This window comes from Dendropsophus ebraccatus, chromosome 4, assembly GCF_027789765.1.
Source record: "Dendropsophus ebraccatus isolate aDenEbr1 chromosome 4, aDenEbr1.pat, whole genome shotgun sequence".
Classification (NCBI taxonomy): domain Eukaryota; kingdom Metazoa; phylum Chordata; class Amphibia; order Anura; family Hylidae; genus Dendropsophus; species Dendropsophus ebraccatus.
In genome coordinates, this window is record NC_091457.1 from 75658053 (window position 1) to 75680027 (window position 21975).

A 21975-nucleotide genomic window follows, 5' to 3' on the forward strand; every position below is an offset into this window, starting at 1 on the left:
CTTTCTAATATTCATATTAAAGAAACTATCAGATACCCTAAGGCCCAATTCACTGTTTCTGTATTACAGACAGTTTATAAGCAATAAATATAGTGCTTTCATGAGACTCCTCCTCCCTATTTTAGGTTAAAAAAAATTCAAAACCTGTATAGGGCACCCCCTTAGGTAGTTAGATAAGAAGGTCACTAAACAGGGCTCACACTCCAAAAGAGTTGTATGTGGGTGGTATTTGTTGGCATATTGTCAGAAAGGTATGCCAATGTTCACTGAAGTATACCTGCACCAGGCCCATTGTGCTCAGTGGACTGAATATAGCCTCCTGCTCTTTTAAAGGGAAACGAACAACAGGTTAGAAGACTGTAACATCCTGTTATGTTCCCATAGCACATGGGACACTGAGACTAAGACTAAAGGTAATTACTTTCATTCTCAGCTTTGTTTTACCAAACTGTTTACCTTAATCAATATGTAAATTAGGCGGTTTGGTGCACTGGGGGTAGGACAATTACCTTCATTGCACCAATCCACCTCGCCGATCCACCCTACCTCACTGATATTCATCCATCACTCTACAATGACATCACTATTCTCCTTCGATAATAGTTATAACATTAAAGTATTTTTGTCAAGCTCATGTTTTTTTTCCCCCTATTTTATTACTCTTTACAACTGTGTTAAATAACATTATCCCTACTTTTGTGCACTGTTGTATGTCCACTGCCAAACAGTAATTTCCTATATTCTGTTCTATAATGTTCTTCTGCTTGTAGAATAACTCTGTGACGAAAACACAAAGTTGGGCATCCCATCAAGATCTTGCTGCAATTCCTGCTATTCATGACATGCTCTGTCTCGAGACAGCCTGGAAAACAGATGGGAGACAAACAAATAAGTAACATTCACATGGGACATAATGTACCATGCTGTATTACAGAATTGCCTTCCCACTGAGCTATACAAAGGAGTACTAAAATGCACTGTAATAATCCTAATGTAGCTGTAGCTTCCAAGATATTAGGCCCTATTCACATGTCTGTGTTTATGTCCACAGTTGTGGACCTGCAACTGCGAGCGGAACACGGCCAATAGATTCACATGTTCATGAATATGAATGGGGCTGTGATCTGTGAATAAAAAAAAAGCACAGGACCTAGTGCAGACTCAAATTTGCAGCATGGATCGCAATTTTCTATGTAGTGGTCGGTGACCCATGGAGCACTACTAGTGCAGTCTGTGGTTGCGGGTTGCACTACAGACATGTGAATGAGGCCTTACACTTAAAGCGACTCTGTACCCACAATCAGGGCCGGTTTTAGACAAAATGTGGCCCTGGGCAAAACTAAAGTGGGGCCCCAAAAATACATATATACATCCAGCAGGTACTGTGCATAGTGTGCAGCAGCATATCCCCAGGCGCAAGTTTTTATGCAAAAAATTGCACGTTAAATTAGGTTTGCCTGCCTTATGGAGTTTTCACTCAAAAGGCGAAAGAAAAAACTAAATTTGCTCATTCCTGTGCAATTAAGTGAGTGCATGCAACTTATTAAGACAATGACCCATTGCCCCCCCCCCCACCCACATGTATATATGGATAGATAAGCCACAAGAAGACAGAGCAGGGACTACGGCTTCCTGGGCTCCTTAAACAAAGCGTACCGTGTGCAAGGTACTCGCTCACGTGTTGCTCGTTGAGACAGCTGTAAGTCCAGCAATCATAATAATATCCAGTAGAAATACAACGGCACTCACCAGTGTCAGCGAAATCGATGCTTTATTACAGGAAGAGATATACAACAATAGCGGGAGCGTTCCACAGAAAGGAGGTGTGGAGCGCTATTGTTGTATATCTCTTCCTGTAATAAAGCATCGATTTCACTGACACCGGTGAGTGCCGTTGTATTTCTACTGGATATTATTACATATATATGGATAGACTGACAGATAGGAGATAGATAGATAGATAGGAGATAGATAGATGATTGATAGTCAGTCAGATAAATAGTCAGACATATGCTCCTACACATATATAAACACAGTATTACAGCACACAGTATGCACATCACCCATACATAGAACAATACAGATAGACAATATCACCAATACATAACACATCACACATAGCACTGCACAATGTACGCATAAACACAGCATACTTATCCAAGCTGGGTGCAGTCTACAAGGGGTTAATCAGCAGGCTGATGTAAGGTGGCTGAGGGCTGTCTGTCTCACTTATGTGCAGAGGTTTGCACAATATTGTCCCTCCCTTCTTCCTGTCGTTCCGACTGCTGTTGATAACTTAGCAGGAAGCTGCAGAGCATCACATGAGGGGAGAGGAGGTGGGTCAGATGTTTTTTAAGGTGGCGCTGGCAGCACAGACTGTGTGTAGTAAAACACCCCCCTCCCCCTAGGGACAAACAGCACAGAGCTTCTCCAGGACCACAGCACACTTTGCCGATCGGCATGTGACAGGACTAGCATCAGGAGCCACCGATCATTAGCAGGCAGGCTCAGGGGGTCGCAGCATCATCCGAGGATCCCTGTCACAGCCTGAACATAGCGATCGGCAGGTGACAGGGAGATGCTGTGTTGTGAGAGGGGGGCAGCGCGATCGGGGCAATGCGATGCTGTGTGTGTGCCCCTGTAGGTCCGATGTCTGATTGATCAGAGGGGAAGCTGCGCGTCTCCTCATGCTGCTGGCTGGCTCGAGCTGGCTACTCTCACTCTGCGTGTGGGGCCCCCCTGGGACTGGGGCCCTGGGCATTTGCCCTGTTTGCCCCCCCTAACGCCGGCCCTGCCCACAATCTGTCCCCCCAAAACCACTTGTACCTTCGGATAGCTGCTTTTAATACAAAATCTGTCCTGGGGTCCGTTTGGCAGGTGATGCAGTTATTGTCCTAATAAACTACTTTTATGGTGCGTTCACACCTACAGGATCTGCAGCTGATTTTCTGCAGCAGATTTCATTTAAATAACTGAACACAGCATCAAATCTGCTGCAGATCTGCTGCAGATCCTGTAGGTTTGAACGCACCCTTAGGGTAGCTTCACACGTACCGTATCGCAGCGGATTTTCTGCTGTGGATCCGCAGCAGATTTGACTAAATGAATGAACACAGCATCAAATCTGCTGCGGATCCACACCAGATTTGACAGTGCGGATTTAATGCTGTGTTCATTCATTTAGTCAAATCTGCTGCAGATCTGCAGCAGAAAATCCACTGCGATATGGTATGTGTGAAGCTACTCTTAAACTTGCAGCCCTGTGTCAAATTGGGTGGCCTAGAGTGTCTGTGCCCTAGGATTGCAAAACCCCCTGTCCCTCCTCATTACTAGGAACACCCCCCGGGCAGGATTTTTCCTATTCATCACCTGTCTGAACACTGCACAGGTGCCTTAACGATCCAGCACATGTGCTCACACAGGTGATAATTAGAGATGAGCGAACTTTTCAAAAGTTCGGTCCGATCGGACTTTCGGATTTTTTCAGAAAGGTCCGACCGAATTTCGAATTTCTTCGGATTTCATAGTTTAAAGCATCTATATGATACGGGGGTAGTGTATTTAGTTGAATTTAGGGCTCTACATGTCAGTAACATGATTATCTTTTCGATATCTCAAAGTCAATTTTTTTTTTAGACTTCAATATTCACCATTACATGGTCTATGCAGGAAACTCACCATTACAGGGTCTATGCAGGAAACTCACCATTACAGGGTCTATGCAGGAAATTCACCATTACAGGGTCTATGCAGGAAACTCACCATTACAGGGTCTATGTAGGAAATTCACCATTACAGGGTCTATGCAGGAAATTCACCATTACAGGGTCTATGCAGGAAATTCACCATTACAGGGTCTATGCAGGAAATTCACCATTACAGGGTCTATGCAGGAAAAAGGTCACAAATGCAGTGAAGGAGCAGCAGTAGTCATTGGAGGCCAGTGGAGGTCCAGCAATAGTCATTTGAGGCCAGTACAGGAGCAGCAGTAGCCAACATGGAGGCCAGGCAGGATCAGCAGTAGCCAACATGGAGGACAGGCAGGATCAGCAGTAGCCAACATGGAGGCCAGGCAGGATCAGCAGTAGCCAACATGGAGGCAAGACAGGGGCAACAGTAGTCAACATGGAGGACAGGCAGGATCAGCAGTAGCCAACATGGAGGCCAGGCAAGATCAGCAGTAGCCAACATGGAGGCCAGGCAGAAGCAGCAGTAGCCAACATGGAGGCCAGGCAGGAGCAGCAGTAGCCAACATGGAGGCCAGGCAGGAGCAACAGTAGTCAACATGGAGGCCAGGCAGGAGCAGCAGTAGCCAACATGGAGGCCAGGCAGGAGCAGCAGCAGCCAACATGGAGGCCAGGCAGGAGCAACAGTAGCCAACATGGAGGCCAGGCAGGATCAGCAGCAGCTAACATGGAGGCCAGGCAGGATCAGCAGTAGCCAACATGGAGGGCAGGCAGGATCAGCAGTAGCCAACATGGAGGCCAGGCAAGATCAGCAGTAGCCAACATGGAGGCCAGGCAGGAGCAGCAGTAGCCAACATGGAGGGCAGGCAGGATCAGCAGTAGCCAACATAGAGGCCAGGCAGGAGCAACAGTAGCCAACATGGAGGCCAGGCAGGAGCAGCAGTAGCCAACATGGAGGGCAGGCAGGATCAGCAGTAGCCAACATGGAGGGCAGGCAGGATCAGCAGTAGCCAACATGGAGGCCAGGCAGAAGCAACAGTAGTCAACATGGAGGCCAGGCAGGGGCAGCAGTAGCCAACATGGAGGGCAGGCAGGATCAGCAGTATTTAACATGGAGACCAGGCAGGATCAGCAGTATTTAACATGGAGGCCAGGCAGGATCAGCAGTAGCCAACAGGGAGGCCAGGGAAGGAGCGGCAGTAGCCAACATGTAGGCCAGGGCAGGAGCAGAAGTAGTCAACATGGAGCCCAGTAAAGGCACAGCAGTAGCCAACATGGAGGCCAGGGCAGGAGAAGCAGTTGTAAGGGGGTGACATGGATGAGGTCCATGGACAGGCGAGAGGTAGCAGGGCGGCAGCAGCAGCAGCAGGGATGGTGGAATGACCAGTACGGTCTAGTTCACATATAGGCCATAATAGAAGCAGAAAAGGTCCTTCATCTTGGTGACAACACGACCAAATCCTACTCTGTGGTATCAGGAGCAGGTGTAACAAAGTCCTTATCTATCCATGTGGCATTCATTTTGATGAAAGTCAGACGCTCCACACTATCACAGGACAATCTGGTTCTCCTGGGACTGACAATATGACCTGCTGTGCTGAAAACTTGCTCGGATAACACACTGCTGGCCGGACAGGAGAGTATGTCCAAAGCAAATTCAGCGAGTTGTGGCCAGACATCTAATTTTCCCACCCAGTAGTCCAGGGGTTCGAGGACGTTAGGTGGCAACGTAGAGTCCAAAAACACCTGGACTTGCTGTTTGAGGTGTGCCGCCATGTCCTGCTGCTGTGCGGGCGCCCCTGTTACCCCGGCCTGTGGCTGCATGAAAGCGTGCATCATGGACATCAGGCTCAGACTGGTGCCGCTGCTCATGCCACCCAAGCTGCTGGAGGAGGATGCGTAGGAGGCAGCGCTGCTGGTGTGGCCCTGGTGGGAATGGCGTGAATGAGAGTGTCGTGTTCCAAAGGCTGCCACTAACTGTGCACCCAGCTCCTCTCTATAATAATTCATTTTTTCCTCCCGTTGGGAAGGGTGAATGAATTCACACAGCAATAGGAATAAAAATGTCAGCTTACCCTTCCTTGGCCGTGATAATTGCAGGTGTGTGTGGACCTCTTTAGTGTGAAGCTCATGATGGCAGTATTGCGGGCCGCAACCCGAAGATTCCAATCACATGAATAGGTTCCATCCACGGCTTGGTTAAAACGTAGAAAATTTATTTGAACATCACAAAAAACAAAACAAATAAATAAAAAACACGCCACAGCATGTTTTTTATTTATTTGTTTTGTTTTGTTTTTTTGTGATGTTCAAATAAATTTTCTACGTTTTAACCAAGCCGTGGATGGAACCTATTCATGTGAATAAATTCACACAGCTTGTTGCGATACCATGGGTCCAGTAGTGTGGCCAGCCAGAACTCGTCCCGTTGATGAATCCTTTGCAAGCGTAGGTCGGCCCGAAAGCATATCAACATGCGCTTAGCCATGCCTCCGTCTCCACAGCATACTGCCAATGGGTACTGCCTCCATGCTCCTCATTCTCCTCATAGCCCTGCATATCCTCCTCTGGCCCCCCTCTGGTCTGGCAGGAAGGCTCATCTCCTCCTCCACCCGTCTCCCCTAAGAGTTCCTGTGCGTTCAGGTCCTTCTCAACTTCCTCTCCCTCCTCTTCCGCCAAGCCTTCCTCCAGCGACCCAGGCTGTGACAGTGGCAAGACCTCTTCCCCCTCGCCACTGAGTCGCATCAGCATCAGCTCCAGTACATGAAGCATGGGTATGATGGCGCTCAGTCCTGTGTCTTGCCCACTGACCAGAAAGGTGGCCTCCTCAAAGGGTCGTAGCAAGCGGCAGGTGTCACGCATGAGCTGCCACTGGCCGAGCTCCAGGTTACACAGGGGAGTCGCTGTGTCCGCCTTCATTAAGAGGAAATCAGTCAAAGCCTTCCTCTGCTCATAGAGCCGGTCCAGCATGTGGAGGGTGGAGTTCCACCGCGTGGCTACATCGCAAATGAGACGATGGTTGGGAAGACCATTCCTCCGCTGCAGGTCGAGGAGGATGTGGTGAGAGCGACTTGAAAGGCTGAAATGGTTACACAGCTTTCGAGCCATTGACAGCACAGTCTGTAAATGGGATGAAGACTTTAGAAAGTGTGTAACTATTAGGTTTAAAACATGTGCTATACACGGGACGTGTCTCATACCTCTTCGACGCAGCGCTGAGAGAATGTTGCTCCCATTGTCACTCACCACCGTCCCAACTTTAAGATGGCGTGGAGTCAGCCCCGAGAGGATTTCCGTTTCGAGCAGGCGGTGCAGCTCTTCCCCTGTGTGTCTTCTTTCACCCAGGCAGGCAAGGTGCAGCACAGCGTGTCCCTCCGTGCTACACCCAAGTGGTACAAGGGAGAAACACTGGCGGTTGAGGAGGTTTTGGACGTAATAGAGGAGGTGGAGGAGGACCGCGATACAGGAACCCAGCTGTGACAATGGGGTGGTGTCATCGCCCTTCCCTGGCCAAGTTGCTAGGGGTCCGCTGGCCATATTACATTTACCCACTGAGCAGTAATGGACATATACTGCCCTTGCCCGTAATTACAGCTCCAGATGTCTGTGGTTAAATGTACATGTCTGCTCACTGAATGGCTCAGCGAGTCAGCAACCTTTTCGCGAACATAGCTATACATGGCCGGGATAGCTGTGTTGGAAAAGTAGTGTCGACAACTTTAAATGGCAGAGCCTGGAGCACCAGCAACTTGGCCAGGTGGGTGTTCAGCTTGACGGCTGCGGGATTGCTGGATGCATATGTCTGCCTCCGGTGTAGGGACTCCATGATGACAGGCTGCCTACTGCTAGCAACACAGGGGCCACCAGCCGAAGAAGGGAGTGAAGACACACTCCCTTCCACAGAGGAGGTCTGACTCCCCTGACTACTGCTGCTTCCTGCTGCTGTTGACCTGCAGCCATGGCGCTGGTGCCAGGATGGCAACTCTTGCCTCTATTAATGCGCCTGTCGCACAGGCGACAGATGACGACATAGGTATCCTCCGGGCACTTTTTAAAAAACTGCCACACAGGCGAGGTGTAGAGTCTAGTACCGACAGACTGCGAGGATGGGCGGGCGCTGCCGATACTAGGACCTGCAGTGGAGGAGGTTTCCCCAGTGGTCATCTGCTTGTCCCGGCTACGCTTCCGACTTGTTAGTTGACTACTGCTGCCTGTCTTTTTAATTGTGGCGGGCCTGCTGGTGGATGGATTCCCGGTTGACGAATCCGTCGAATAAGCCAAATCCTGCCGTGGATCCCATGTAACATCCAATGTAGCATCATCCTGTTCCAGAATGATGCTATCATCCTCATCAGGCTCCTGCCCATCCCTCTCTCGTCTACTGCCTACTGCTCTCCTGACAGGCCTAACATGGGCCTGCTCTGATACTGCCTCCGACACAGCTATTCCCTGCAATTGATTGTCCCCTGTCTCTTCGTCCACGTGCTCATCATCATCAAAGAGCAGTTGGCTGCTCATAGACGCCAACAGTGGTGGGTCAAAAAATAGCGGGATATTGCTGAGGATGTCAGATGGAGGACGTGGGGGAATTGCTGCGTGCCCGTGCCAAGTCAGGGTCGTGTCCGAAGTACCCACAGATACCTGGCTAGCTGTCTCACTACTCATCCTTGTGGATCTCGAAGTGTGAGCCAGCCACTCCAGGACTGTGGAATTAGACGTGTGGACACGACCCTGGTGTGACAAAGGAAGCTCAGGCCTGCCACTGGACCCTCTTCCTGCACTACTTCCTCTTATGCCCCTTGAGCCAGACTCTCTGCCCTGCCCTCTGCCTGAAGCGCTTTGTGAGGTTTCCTGCTGCCGCTGTGCCATGCCTTTATATTCAAATTATGATTTCTACACTTGGTAGATGAGAACAGTATTTTCTGTAATATATAGGACTTGTGTGTATATATATATATATATATATATATATATATATAGGACTTGTAATATATAGGACAACTGTAGAAATTGTCTATACAGTATATATAGCAATTTTTTAAGATATAATGCTATACACCTGAACCAGGTATTTTAGTCTCTTAGGATAAGACGGATGTGATATACACACTTTCAATCAGAAGGGTCCAAGTATGGAAATTGGGTATATAGCCCCTTTTTAAGCTACAATGCTATACACCTGAACCAGGTATTTTAGTCTCTCAGTATAAGACGGATGTGATATACACACTTTCAATCAGAAGGGTCCAAGTATGGAAATTGGGTGTATATATATATATATATATATTGTGGCATGGTGGGGCTGTAAGAGGCAGTTCTATGCCTCTGGAGTGGGAATTGGAGTTCAGGTGGAGCTCCTGGTCCAGGTACTCCACTCCAGTCCAAGAGCTAATGAGGCTCTGAAACCACCTGGTGGAGCTCTATTAGAGACTCCAGAGCTTTCCAGGTGATGGCTCCCAGGTGAAGACTCCCAGTGTGGGAGAACACAGGCAGTGCTAGGCCTGTGGGAGCTGCAGACAAGAAGTCTGGGTAAGACTAGTGGAGCTGGTGATATTGAGCATTAGGCTCATAAGTGACAGCTAGGGAAGCTGTGGTGTTAGTCAGTGGCTAGACGGCCTAGGTTTTATTTTATTGGCAGTGTTGCCTATGTCTTGTGTTTTTTGAACGGATAAATAAAGCTGACTGAGGTCCGTATAAAGCATACAGCACTGACTGGACTGCAATTTGTGATGTGCCAACCGTCTCAGGCCCAGGAGATGGCGATCCCAGCGAGTGAGTAACCCCCAGATTGTCACAATATATATATATATATATATATATATAGTAGTACACAACAGCAGCTTGCTTCCTCTCTCTCTCTCTCCCTCTACACACTGCGTGGTGCGGTCATGCGGTACGCTCCTCTTAAAGCAATACCGATGTCACACAGGGGGTGGGCTAGTTCAAGATCCCTGCTGATTGGATGTGTCCCGGACATCATGGGAAAGCACTTTTCCTGCCCGGAACACTTCCTGCTTTCTAGAATGGCGGCTCAGATCGGACTCAGATTTTTGGGAAAATCCGAACCGGATCCCATACCGGGCGAACCAGTTCACTCATCTCTAGTGATAATTAGGGGAAATTGTTCTAGGGGCATTCCTAATAATGGAGAGGGTAGGAAGGAGGGACGGAGGGGTGTGGCAATCCTAGGGCATGGGTACTCTAGGCCACGCCAATTTGACACAGGGCTTGTATAAAAGTTGTCTTTTAGGACAATAACTGCATCACCTGCTGAACAGACCCCAGGACAGATCTTGGATTAAAAGCAGCTATCCAGCAGGTACAAGTAGTTTTGGGGGGGGGGGGTCAGAGTGTGGGTACAGAGTGTGGGTACAGAGTCGCTTTAAGTGTAAGAGCAATGCAATTCTGCTAATATAAGGCTAGGGCTACATGGTAAATCTGACTGCGTCAGGGAGCGTGTGTCCAAAAAATGCCATGTTGCAGTGGATACTGTCGCATTTCACAAGTGTTCACAACCTCAACCAGTTTCAAGAAGTCCATCTTGGCTTTTGAATGTAGTGCCTAGTCACTTATGGTTTTCAACGCAACCCCATTTACTATGTAGGAACATATCCTTATTCCTACCCGCTCTGTTTACACACTTATTGACCAACTTTCAGTGCCTCCACCTCTCTTTGTTTCTAATGTGGAGACATAAATGTGAGCACGGTGGCTCAGTGGTTAGCACTGTTGTCTTGCAGTGCTGAAGTCCTGGGTTCAAATCCCACCAAGGGCAATATCTAAAGAGTTTGTATGTTCTCTCTGTGTTTGCGTGGGTTTCCTCCCACACCCAAAAACATACAGATAGGTGAAGTGCTGCGTAATCTGTGTGCGCTATACAAATAAAAACATTTAAAAAAAAAAAACTTTAAAATGTCTTAAAATTACCTGAACAATGCATTTCTTCTAATGGACGCTGAGTATCCAGAACACTGCTAATCTCCCTATCAATTACATCAGCACATATCATCATGGGGTCTAAGAAAAGGTAGAAAAAATTATATATCAATGATCATCTAATTTTCAGTCAATCCATGCTGTTAGTTTCCCTGTTAGGGCCAGTTCACACTAAGCAAAAGTGGAGGAAGGTCAAGCAAAGCCTGCGCCGAAGATGCCGCTTGAAATTCTGTCTGTCACATTGTTTCAATGGGATTTCTTGTGTGTCTCCACTCTCCGTGCCCTGTAGGGAGCTATCAGCAGGTTAGATACTTTTAAACTGCTGATCATTTCCCTTTAAAAACTAAAGTAGTAGTAAGAAACTGATGCATGTTATTCAGGACTCTTGGAAAGGTGGAAGACTCTGAGAGTTGTAGTCACTGTGAGAACAGTAAAAGAAGCCTTGCATTAAATACATTTTTTTTCAGCTTGACAGTGAAAGACACTGGGTCAATAGCCCTATTTTATATTAGAAAGAAATCATGTTTAATAACAAAGCAAAATAATGGGTAGATACTATTGTAACATACATGTCATTCCTATATACCTGCGCCTGGCAGAACAATGCTCACTTTGTCCATGGCAATCACCTGTTTCCAAATCTTAGCTAATTCCAATGCTAAGACTCCACAGTACACAGCCCCCCTCTGCTTAAAACCTGCCAATGCAGGTGTGACTGCCGTTAACCCAAATATCCCATTCCTGTGAGGGTTATCTGTGAGAAGTGAGGTATTGAGGTATTTTCAAGAGTTTATTTCCATGCACCTTGCAGGCCCATAATAAGGGATACGAAAATTTACAGTAATAACAAGGCACTTCATTATCTCTGCAATCTGCCCATCAGCCGGCTGCCTTTTAACTCATTGTCGCTCTGTGCCACTCCTCCCTGGATACTGGGAAAAACTGGGTCCAGCTTTTCCCAGCACCCGAAGTGGAGCAGCACAGAGTTAAAGTGACTGTACCCCCAGGCCCAGGCTGAAGCACTGAAGGCGGGCCGACCCACCCATAGTGGGAGGAAACCCTAGCCCCTCTATGATTCTAATGGAGTCACGTCATGGAGGGCTGGAGTTTCTTTCCACTAAGGGTGGGTTGGCCCGCCTCCAGTGCTTTAGCCTGGGCCTGGTGGTACAGTCACTTTAACGGCAGTCGGCTGATGAGTGGATTGCAGAGATAATGTGCCTTGCTTAATTATTACTGTAAATTTGCTCATCTCTACCCATAACTGTAATATGTCTTATCTATTACCAAGTGGCAATTTGACCATAGGGTGCTCGTAATTTATAACAAGATTCAATTGTCACTACAGGATGAGCTAGGCAATGACTCCAGTTCAGCCACTATTGGGTGACTCTAGAGTGGCACAATAGTTATGCAACATAAGCCTTCATTGGAATGTACTGAGATACACATTTGCCATGTTGGACTATGAATTTCTTTACCTAGAAGCTTGTGGAGTCTGGCTAAAGTTGAATGTTTGGATGTGTTTAACCTGTAATAAATAAAAACAATATAAGGATTGGTAAATCCAGCTCTTAGTGGACTCATATGCTGCTGAATTATCAGAATTTTCTGGTTTCTGAAGCACATTTCTCTCTCTCCTAAATGTATTGTATGTGTTTATTGCAGTTTTAGGGTATAAACCCACACACCGTATACGCAGCAGATATGCAACAAATACGCAGATTTGTTGGTACAGATTTGATGCTGTGTTTAGTTATTTAGATCTAATCTGCTGCGAGTTTGCTGCGAGTTTGCTGCGTATCGCAGCAGTAAATACGCTACATATACAGTGTGTGGGTTTATACCGTTAAGACTGAAACATTTGGGCTAAGGATGTGTTCACACATGAAGATTCAATATGACTGCATTATTTAATTGCAGTAAATGATCATTTCATTGCATTGCACTGGATCATTGTATTGCAGTAATTAATTATTTAGTTGCCGCCCTTCAGTGCATTAATGTAATGAAACTCCAATGTGTGTGTGAACATATCCTAAAGGCCCATTCTAAGATGAGATGTGTGGCTGATGAAAGATGGATGCAAAGAATCATCTAGTGTTTATTTATCATCTAGTGTTTATTTAAGGGTGGTCAAGCCTTGTAAAAGGCCCTTAATGGTGCGTTCACACCTACAGGATCTGCAGCTGATTTTCTGCAGCAGATTTCATTTAAATAACTGAACACAGCATCAAATCTGCTGCAGATCTGCTGCAGATCCTGTAGGTGTGAACGCACCCGGGGGCTGGGTTCACACTATGTATATTTGAGGCTGTATTTGGTCCTCATGTCAGGTCCTCATAGCAACCAAAACCAGGAGTGGATTGAAAACACAGAAAGGATCTGTTCACACAATGTTGAAATTGAGTGGATGGCCGCCATATAACAGTAAATAATGGCCATTATTTCAATACCACAGCCGTTGTTTTAAAATAACAGCAAATATTTGCCATTAAATGATGGCCATCCACTCAATTACAACATTATGTGAACAGAGCCTTTCTGTGTTTTCAATCCACTCCTGGTTTTGGTTGCTATACAGCCTCACAAATACAGCCTCAAATATACATAGTGTGAACCCAGCCTTATAAGGGTATAAACACACACACCGTATACGCAGCATATTTACTGCTGCGATACGCAGCAAATACGCAGCAAATACGCAACAAATACGCAGCAGATTAGATCTAAATAACTGAACACAGCATCAAATCTGCACCATCAAATCTGCTGCGTATTTGCTGCGTATCTGCTGCGTATACGGTGTGTGTGTTTGTACCCTTAGGGTACAAACACACACAGCAGATACGCAGCAGATACGCAGCAGATTTGATGCTGTGTTCAGTTATTTAGATCTAATCTGCTGCGTATCGCAGCAGTAAATACGCAGCGTATATGCCGTGTGTGTTTGTACCCTCAGGGTATAAACCCACACACCATATACGCAGCAAATACGCAGCAGATGTGATGGTGAAGATTTGATGCTGTGTTGTTATTTAGATCTAATCTGCTGCGTATTTGTTGCGTATTTGCTGCGTATTTGCTGCGTATCGCAGTAGTAAATGCGCTGCATATACGGTGTGTGGGTTTGTACCCTAAGGGTGCGTTCACACCTACAGGATCCGCAGTAGATCTGCAGCAGATCCGCAGCAGATTTGATGGTGCAGATTTAATGCTGTGTTCAGTTATTTAAATGAATGCTGCTGCGGATCCGCAGCAGAAAATCAGCTGCGGATCCGGTAAGTGTGAACGTACCCTAAAGGGTATGTTCACACTGAGGAAAACCCGGAGGACTTGTGGTGAATTCTGCCGCTCATCCCCGCATGCTCCCACTTCACTCTCCGCCTGTGCTGCCTACGCCTCAAGTCCTCTGTGTGTTTTCCACAGTATGCACATTTCTTAAAGAGGATGTACCACCAGGTACATCCTCTTTAATCTGAACCGACGGATCAAAAGGCACAGTCACGGGGACCGCGGCCCGATTCCCGTGCACGGCGCCGTTCTATGCATCGGCACTGGAGGTAGGCCGGCCCCCAGTGGGAGGGAATTCCCTCCCCGTGTGATGCGGCTCCATTAGAATGTAAAACAAAGCTATACTTTTCTGAAATCCAGGTCCAGTCTCCAGAAAGCAGCTATTTAGACTTGTGTTGAAAAAAGAGACTAAACACATGAAATCACTACAGAGAGTCACGGCTCAATGTGTTTATCAATCACATGACTACCTTCTCTCTGTGAGTGCAGATGACCTGGGAAACACCAGACTTCCTGTGTTTAGACTCTATGGCCCATTCACACTGAGCAAGAACGTCAGAATTCCGCCGTGCTCAGTGTGCTGCTTTGAGTGAATGAGAGGGCGCGCACACCTCCGCTGCAGCCGCTCTCTGCTCAAAGAAATGACATGTCATTTCGACGTTCTAACTCAGTGTGAACGGGGCCTTTAAGTCTTTAAACACAGGAAGTGCCGTGTTTCCCATGATAACAAAAAACGAATGTCAATTGCAAACCTGCCTTATTTATATCACATCTACTGTTGATTTAGATTATCACGACAGTGACACTTTAAGCCAAAACTAAGAGTAAATTTAAAAACAATGAGAAATATAAAAGGACCTAAACTTCTCCTTCCTGCTGGATCTACCTCAGACTTTGGCTCAGCTTAGGTCCTTATTACTTGAATGAGGTTGGGTTGCAATCATAGACAATAGCGGAAAAAAAGCGTCAAACTCCTAGATGCCAGCGCTGCCTCAGAGGAATCACAGGAACGATGATGGTAATATTTTCATGCACAACTATCTGAGGAAGAAAGCTTATGCTTTTGAAACGCGTAATACTCTGTGCGTATTCTAAATAAACTTTTTAAATATTACCATCATCGTTCCTGTGATTCCTCTGAGGCAGCGATGGCATCTAGGAGTTTGACACTTTTTTTCCGCTATTTGCCTGCACTTCTACGGACCCCTTTGGGAGCATCCCGGTCTGTCTTTCCCAGCTAGCTGCAGCCCTGAACACAGACGCCAAGTTGAAACAGGACACAGTACCCCACAAAGGGGTGATATGCAACAAGCCCAAGGGGCTTTAAGGTGAGCCTCCATCTACCTTTCCATTTACCCATTGGTACCTACGGTATCACACGAGGCGCCGCCTCCCGCCTTTCGGTTTTTTTTTCCTTTATCCAATCATAGACAATGCCATAGACAAGTGACCCCTTTTTTAAAGAGGTTATCCAGCGCTACAAAAACATGGCCACTTTTCCCCCCTCTCTTGTCTCCAGATTGGGTGGGGTTTCAAACTCAGTTCCATTGAAGTAAATGGAGCTTATTTGCAAACTACACCTGAAATGGAGACAAGAGATGGGGAAAAGTGGCCATGTTTTTGTAGTGCTGGATAACCTCTTTAAAAAAACAGCACCACTCCTGTGTCTAGTTTGGGTAGTGTTTTGTAAGGGTGCGTTTACACAGAAAGATTTATCTGACAGATTTTGGAAGCCAAAGCCAGGAATGGATTTAAAAAGAGGATGGATCCCAGTCTTTTCTTTACGACCTGTTCCCTGTTTATAGTCTGTTCCTGGTTTTGGCTTCAAAGATCTGTCAGATAAATCTGTCTGTGTAAACGCAGCATAACTTAGTTCCATTGAAGGGAATGCAGCTTAATTGCAAACCACACCTGAACTGGAGACAAGAGTGGTGTTGTCTCTGAAAGAAAGTGGCCATGTTTTTGTAGCGCTGGATAACCCCTTTAAGGGTACAAACACACACAGCAGATACGCAGCAGATTTGATACTGTGTTCAGTTATTTAGATCTAAACTGCTGCGTATCTGCTGCGTATCGCAGCAGTAAATACGCAGCGTATAAACCGTGTGTGTTTGTACCCTAAAGCAGACATGTTATTTAATCCCATTGGACTTTTTAAGAGAGTATAGATATCTGCAGACATTAGATAAAGGTGGTTAACCATGACCTCCCCTCCTCCATTAACATAAATTATTTTTGCCTGAAGTCTCCTTTGAGTAAAATCCTGTCACGGTACAATGAATATAGATAGTGCTTAAATATTTAGATACACAGTATTGGGAGCTACTAAATTAAGACAGATGGGACAGAAGGAAGCACAGGAACTGAGATATGTGTTAACAGCTTTTTGACACAAGCAGTTTTAGTTAGAGTCTAATGTGCAAAATACTGTACCTTAAAATTCTGACAGAATTCGCTGGAGGACTAGTCTCTTCATCTTCCCCTGACAGCTCTGTGTGTGGTAGGGGGAGATCATTATGTAAGTTCTCTATCACATGGTTTGGTAGAATTTGAGTGGCTGCATCCCTGGAAGTAACATTATTTCTGGAAGAATCTGGCCTGCTGCTCCGATCTTTGCTTAGTAAATCTGCACAAGTCTCTTGAGCAATATAGCTGTCATTGCACATTTTACCAAGACAACCTGATGTTGATGCAGCCAATTTCTGTAGTTTGGTCATGTCTAAAAGTATATGCTCTGTTACTTTTTCCTAGATAATAAAAAAAATTATGTAACTTTTGAAGAATGGGCAGAATATTACCTGTTCTTTGAGCGAGGCACACATCAGCAAGTGACAAAGCTGGGCAGATGCCAGGGCCCCCTGCACTAGCTGGGCATTCTGTAACTGCTTCTTTGTGGCTGCACTTTTGAAAACTTATAGAACTCATTAGAAAATTGCTCAGGTAACCATTACCCAAAATTCTATTATTTTTGGAATGTCTCCTTTTAACATTGATAGTACGTAAGCTTAAAGAATTACCTGACTCCATACACCCATATTACTCCTAAAGCTGCCTTCACACTGCATCTTTTTTAAGTAAAAACGCCAATTAAAAGGTCATGGCGTTTTGTTTTGTTGTTTTTTTTTTCTTTGCAAAAATGCCAGCGGCCAGATATTAGCTGATAGTCAATGGAAGTTTATGATCTGCCTTGCACACATGGCGTTTTTTTTCATGGTGTTTTTCTCTCCTCTCTGGCTCTTACGCGGCTCTGTGGCAGCTTTTGCAAAACACAGCATGCTGAGGGTTTGGGTTTTTTTTTTCAGCAAATTATTGATTTTTTTTTCCCATAGACTTCAATGGAAGTCTTCAGCTCCACTAAAAAACGCCATAGCTTATTCATATGGCGGTTTTTAGGAAGGAACTTAAAGGACAACTCCCGCGGGACCCCAAAAAAAAAAAAAACACAGACACACACAGACACCATACTCACCATCTCTCCGGTGACGATCGCCGCTCGATTCGCCCGCCGTCCGCCTCTCCGTCGCCGCCTTCCGCCATCCAGCGATGTCTCCAACTTCCGGGTCCAGGGGATGGAAAAGGCTGCCAGTGCGCTTGCGCACCGGCAGCCTTTTCATTGGCTGGAGCGCATCACATGGCTTCCAGCAAGCTCAGCCAATCAGGGCTGAGCAAGCTGGAAGCCATGTGATGCGCTCCAGCCAATGAAAAGGCTGCTGGTGCGCATGTGCACCAGCAGCCTTTTCATCCCCATTCACTTTGCATGAAGACGCCGAGGAGGAAGAAGACCCGGACCGCCCCTCGGCTCTGACGTCGTCGTCACCAGATGCCGCCCCGGAGAAGAGGACCGTGACGATCGTAATAGGTAATGTATAAATTCCTTAACTTCCGGGGTGGGGGGTCGGGGGTCCGAAAGTGGGGGAAGGGGGCCAGGCCGGGTATTTAACCACATTACAAAGTTATATAACTTTGTAATGTGTGTTAAATGAGCAAAAAAAAATTTTTGTGGGAGTTGTCCTTTAACTTAACCCCCTGTGGGCCAGAGTGTGGTCCAGGGGGTGACAGTCTGGTCCACAGGGGGTTATATGAACTGTGCTCCATTCGGGGGGATTAGGGGAGGGTCATCAATGTAGTCTACCAAATCTGACATAATCCTCTCAATACCATCTTCAAAGATGGAGCCTTTGAATCAATGGCTGTAGCCGGGACACTGCTGCAGCCGCTGATTGGCTGAAGACTGATTGGCTGATTGGCTGCTGATTGGCTGAAGACTTCCATTGAAGTCCATGGGAGAAAAACTCCACAGTTTGCTGGAGAGAAAAACACCATAAAAAAAAGCGCCATCTGTGCAAAGCAGATCATAAACTTCCACTGACTCCCAGCTAACATCTATCCGTAGGCGCTTTTGCAAAAAATCAAAAACAAAACAAACAACAACAATGCCATGTAGTTTTTATTGGTGTTTTTACTTACAAAAGAGGCAGTGTGAAAGCAGCCGTATAATGATATACTTCATTATAACGGTCAGTAATCACATGCATTATAACATTATTTTATAGAATAATGTAAAATTCTAACATGTCAGTGATACTCTGTGTTCAGTATGAATTCTTATTTCTGAATGCATATGAGGAAACACAGCGCAAGACCAATGGGAACAAACAAGCTTATTGTCATTGTAATTACAAACGTATGTCCATCCAAACCTCATCATACTGTTGCTGTAGGTATTGTATTCTGTGAAATATTTCTTCAGCTTTTCCCCTGTATTTATCCAAATAACTGTTGCTTTGGTTGTTGTCACTTGATAAAAAGAGACTTGCACTTGGGATATGTTCATCTACATTCACTGACAACATTTCAGCTGTGTATAAAAGAATTGTGAGTAAAATATAATACATAACTATAACATGTAATAATATATAATTAAAAAAACATTACATGTGCATAGATAAGAAAGAAGACAGTAGTGATAATAGCAACAGCTGTTCCCATGCCGTTTACAGCACTGGGAAATTGTATGAACTTCTTTTAAAGGAGGTACATTAGGGTCTGTTCACTCTTCATTTTTCATTTGGAAAATGTATCCATATGCTCCTATGCACTTTACAAGGCATGATAAACCATGTGTCCAGGCCGCCTGAACAATACAGCCAGTAACATTAAGGGTGCCTTCACACATCCCGACTCGCAGCAAAAAACTCGCTGCGAGTTTCTGCTACGAGCCGAGGTCCTGGAAGGCCCCTATCACTACATACAAGCAGTGGTCTGAAAGACCGCTGCGTGTATGTAATGCAGCCGCCCCCTTAACCCCTTCGACTCCCGCACCGCTGTCTCCATACATTACCTGCAAAAGGACGCTGGTTGACCTCAGGGTGATCAACCAAAACACAGCAGAGACACCATCACGTGTCTCAACGTCAGTGTATTCTAGAACATTGCCCCCTGGGAAATCAAATATGCAATATGGGCTTTTCCTTTGTGTGACCGCTCATTGGCTGATCTCTGACGCTTTAACACTGGTTGATTATCAGACGAATGGTGTTTCTAGGAACGTTCATTAGTGATGATTGGCCCCAGCTCTGCATTTGGCCTGTGTTCTGCATTTGATTACTGGAGAGTGAAGAAGTTTGATGCAGCCCTAGGGCATCTTGGAAAAGATGGATGCAGCCTATGGCTATGTTCACACAACGTCAAAAACAGAGGAAAGGCGGCCAATTTAGATATTTAAAATGGTCCGTTTTTGCCGCGATTTCACCGACTGCAATGGCAATGCATTGAAGTCAATGGAAAGACATCCAATGCACACAATGCATTAAATAACGGACGTTTTTATGGCGGACGACAAAATAATGAATATGATCATTATTTCCGGACGTCTTTTGCAAACAGCAGATATTATTTAATAGTTGTTCACACACAGTTTTTCTTTTTCCAGCGTTCTTTCTCCGTTTTTACTATTAAATTCAATGGTGTTTTCAATTTTTAAACTAAAATAATGTGCAAACACCAGTCATTGCACTAAGGGAAGGCTAGGCAGCTAAATGACGTCCGTTATTTTAGACTCAAAATAACGGACGTCATTTTAAACGGAGCTCAAAAGATATTGTGTGAACATAGCTTATGGCTGTATCCATGTTTTCCAGGCCGCCTTAGGACTGCATCCAACTTTTTCAGCCACTGGTAATCAAATGCAGAGCATTCGGATTCAAACAAACCCAAGTGTGCTCAACATTCGCTAATTTCTACTTCTGATACATGAAAGATTCAGTAGAAGACAACCCTATTTGATGCTGACTAGGTTCATATTTCTGGGAGGTTAATTCCCAAACAAACTCACTGCTAGGGCCTCAACATGAGACAACTATTGGATGGTGTAGAAGGCAGAGGCCAGCTGATGAACAAGAAAAAGCTCATTAGGCTAGGTTCACACTGCGTTTTCAGCATCCGTTTAACGCATCCGTTTTTTGCAAAAAACGCATGAAAAACGGATTGCAAAAAACGGATTCATTTGTGTGCATCCGTTTTTCCATTGACTTCCATTATAAAAAAAAACGGATCCGTTTTTTTTGGCGGACCAAAACGGACAAAAAACGTTGCTGACCCTATTTTTCTGGACGTTAAAAAAAACGGATCCGTTAAACGGATGCTGAAAACGCAGTGTGAACCTAGCCTTAGTCAGCAGATTGCAGGTACCATACAGCCCTAATAATCATCATCATTAGTCAGCGGATTGCAGGTATCATACAGCCCTAATAATCATCATTAGTCATCATCAGAAAATTTTTGTGTGTAAACAGGAGATGGACTGCCAACAAAGGCTACGTTCACATTAGCGTTTGACCATCCGGCACCATTCCGTCTACCTTTTTCGTTTTAGAGTAAGTCGGATCCGTTAAAATCCCCATAGATTCCCATGCTATTTTAGTGTGCTCCGTTTGCCCTAATTGTGCTCCGTTTGCATGCAATCCGTTCAAGATCCATTTTTTTGAACGGAAGAAAAAATAGTGTTTGCTGTATTTTTCTTTCCGCTTAAAAAAACAGGATCACGAACGGAAAGTGCACTTCCGTTTTTTTTACATTGTAGTCAATGAGGACGGATCTAAAAGGTATTGCCGTTCACATCCGTTTTTTTTCATCCGTTTTTGCTCTGAGCATGCGCAGAAGCAGCAAGAAACCAAAGAAGAAAAATAAACGGATAGAAAACCGGATGCTCACTAATGCAAACGGATGCAAACTGATGTACAAAAGTCATTTTTTTTAAGCCAAAATACAAACGGACCATTAAAAAAAATTAACATTTTGCAATCCGTTTGCATCAGTGTGCTCATCAGTTTATGCTCATCCATTTAATTAATATAGACGGATCCGTTAGAAACAAAGAAAAACGCTAGTGTGGCTGAGCCCAAAGATGGAAGTGACCGGCTGCACAAACTATCCAGCAATAGATTATGCTGCTATTTACTCCTAAAAGTTGTGCCGTGTGAAGACTCCTTTCAACAAGCACCAATCGACTTGTACATAGGTGACTAGCATTCAGCATTCGTGTCAGTAGGCCCCCATACACAATAGAGAGTTAGCTGGTTCCGTCAAAATCATCACAGATGGACAAATATTCAATGATGTGCATGTGGTCCTTTAAAGAAACACTTTAGGCAAAAGAAAGTTTCTGACGGACAGTGAAATGCTTTAAATAAACAGTTTCCTTTCATAACTATAATGCCATTCTAGTCCCCTGTGCTTGGGAGTGCTCACATCCCCCAGCTACTACCTTGTGGACTGAAAACCTATTTGCCTATGCATCTGTATGATACGCTCTTTATCTCATCACATAAGGAAAGTGACTTCTCATATGAGCAAGCAGCTAGGCTGCAATGGCTCTGTAGCTGGGAATTTAAAGTGACTGTACCACCAGGCCCAGACAGAAGCACTGGAGGCGTGCCGACCCACCCTTAGTGGGAAGAAACTCCAGCCCCTCCATGACGTGACTCCATTAGGATCAATGGAACCCTGTCATAGAGGGGCGGGGGGTTTCTCCCACTAAGGGTGGGTCGGCCCGCCTCCAGTG

The 21975-nt window shown here is 45.5% G+C and overlaps 1 protein-coding gene across 4 annotated transcripts in view; it reads right to left on the reverse strand.

The window, feature by feature from the left end:
• The window catches only part of TERB1 (telomere repeat binding bouquet formation protein 1), a 40954-nt gene that overhangs the window by 9552 nt on the left and 9427 nt on the right, over nucleotides 1-21975 (reverse strand). For all 4 annotated transcript variants that reach the window (XM_069968502.1, XM_069968500.1, XM_069968503.1 and 1 more), the window contains exons 12-16: nucleotides 18614-18771; nucleotides 16347-16660; nucleotides 12101-12150; nucleotides 10614-10703; nucleotides 695-862 (exon numbers count right to left, since the gene is read on the reverse strand). In XM_069968502.1, coding sequence (XP_069824603.1) covers nucleotides 695-862; nucleotides 10614-10703; nucleotides 12101-12150; nucleotides 16347-16660; nucleotides 18614-18771 — 780 coding nt within the window. The remainder of the gene's footprint in view (nucleotides 1-694; nucleotides 863-10613; nucleotides 10704-12100; nucleotides 12151-16346; nucleotides 16661-18613; nucleotides 18772-21975) is intronic.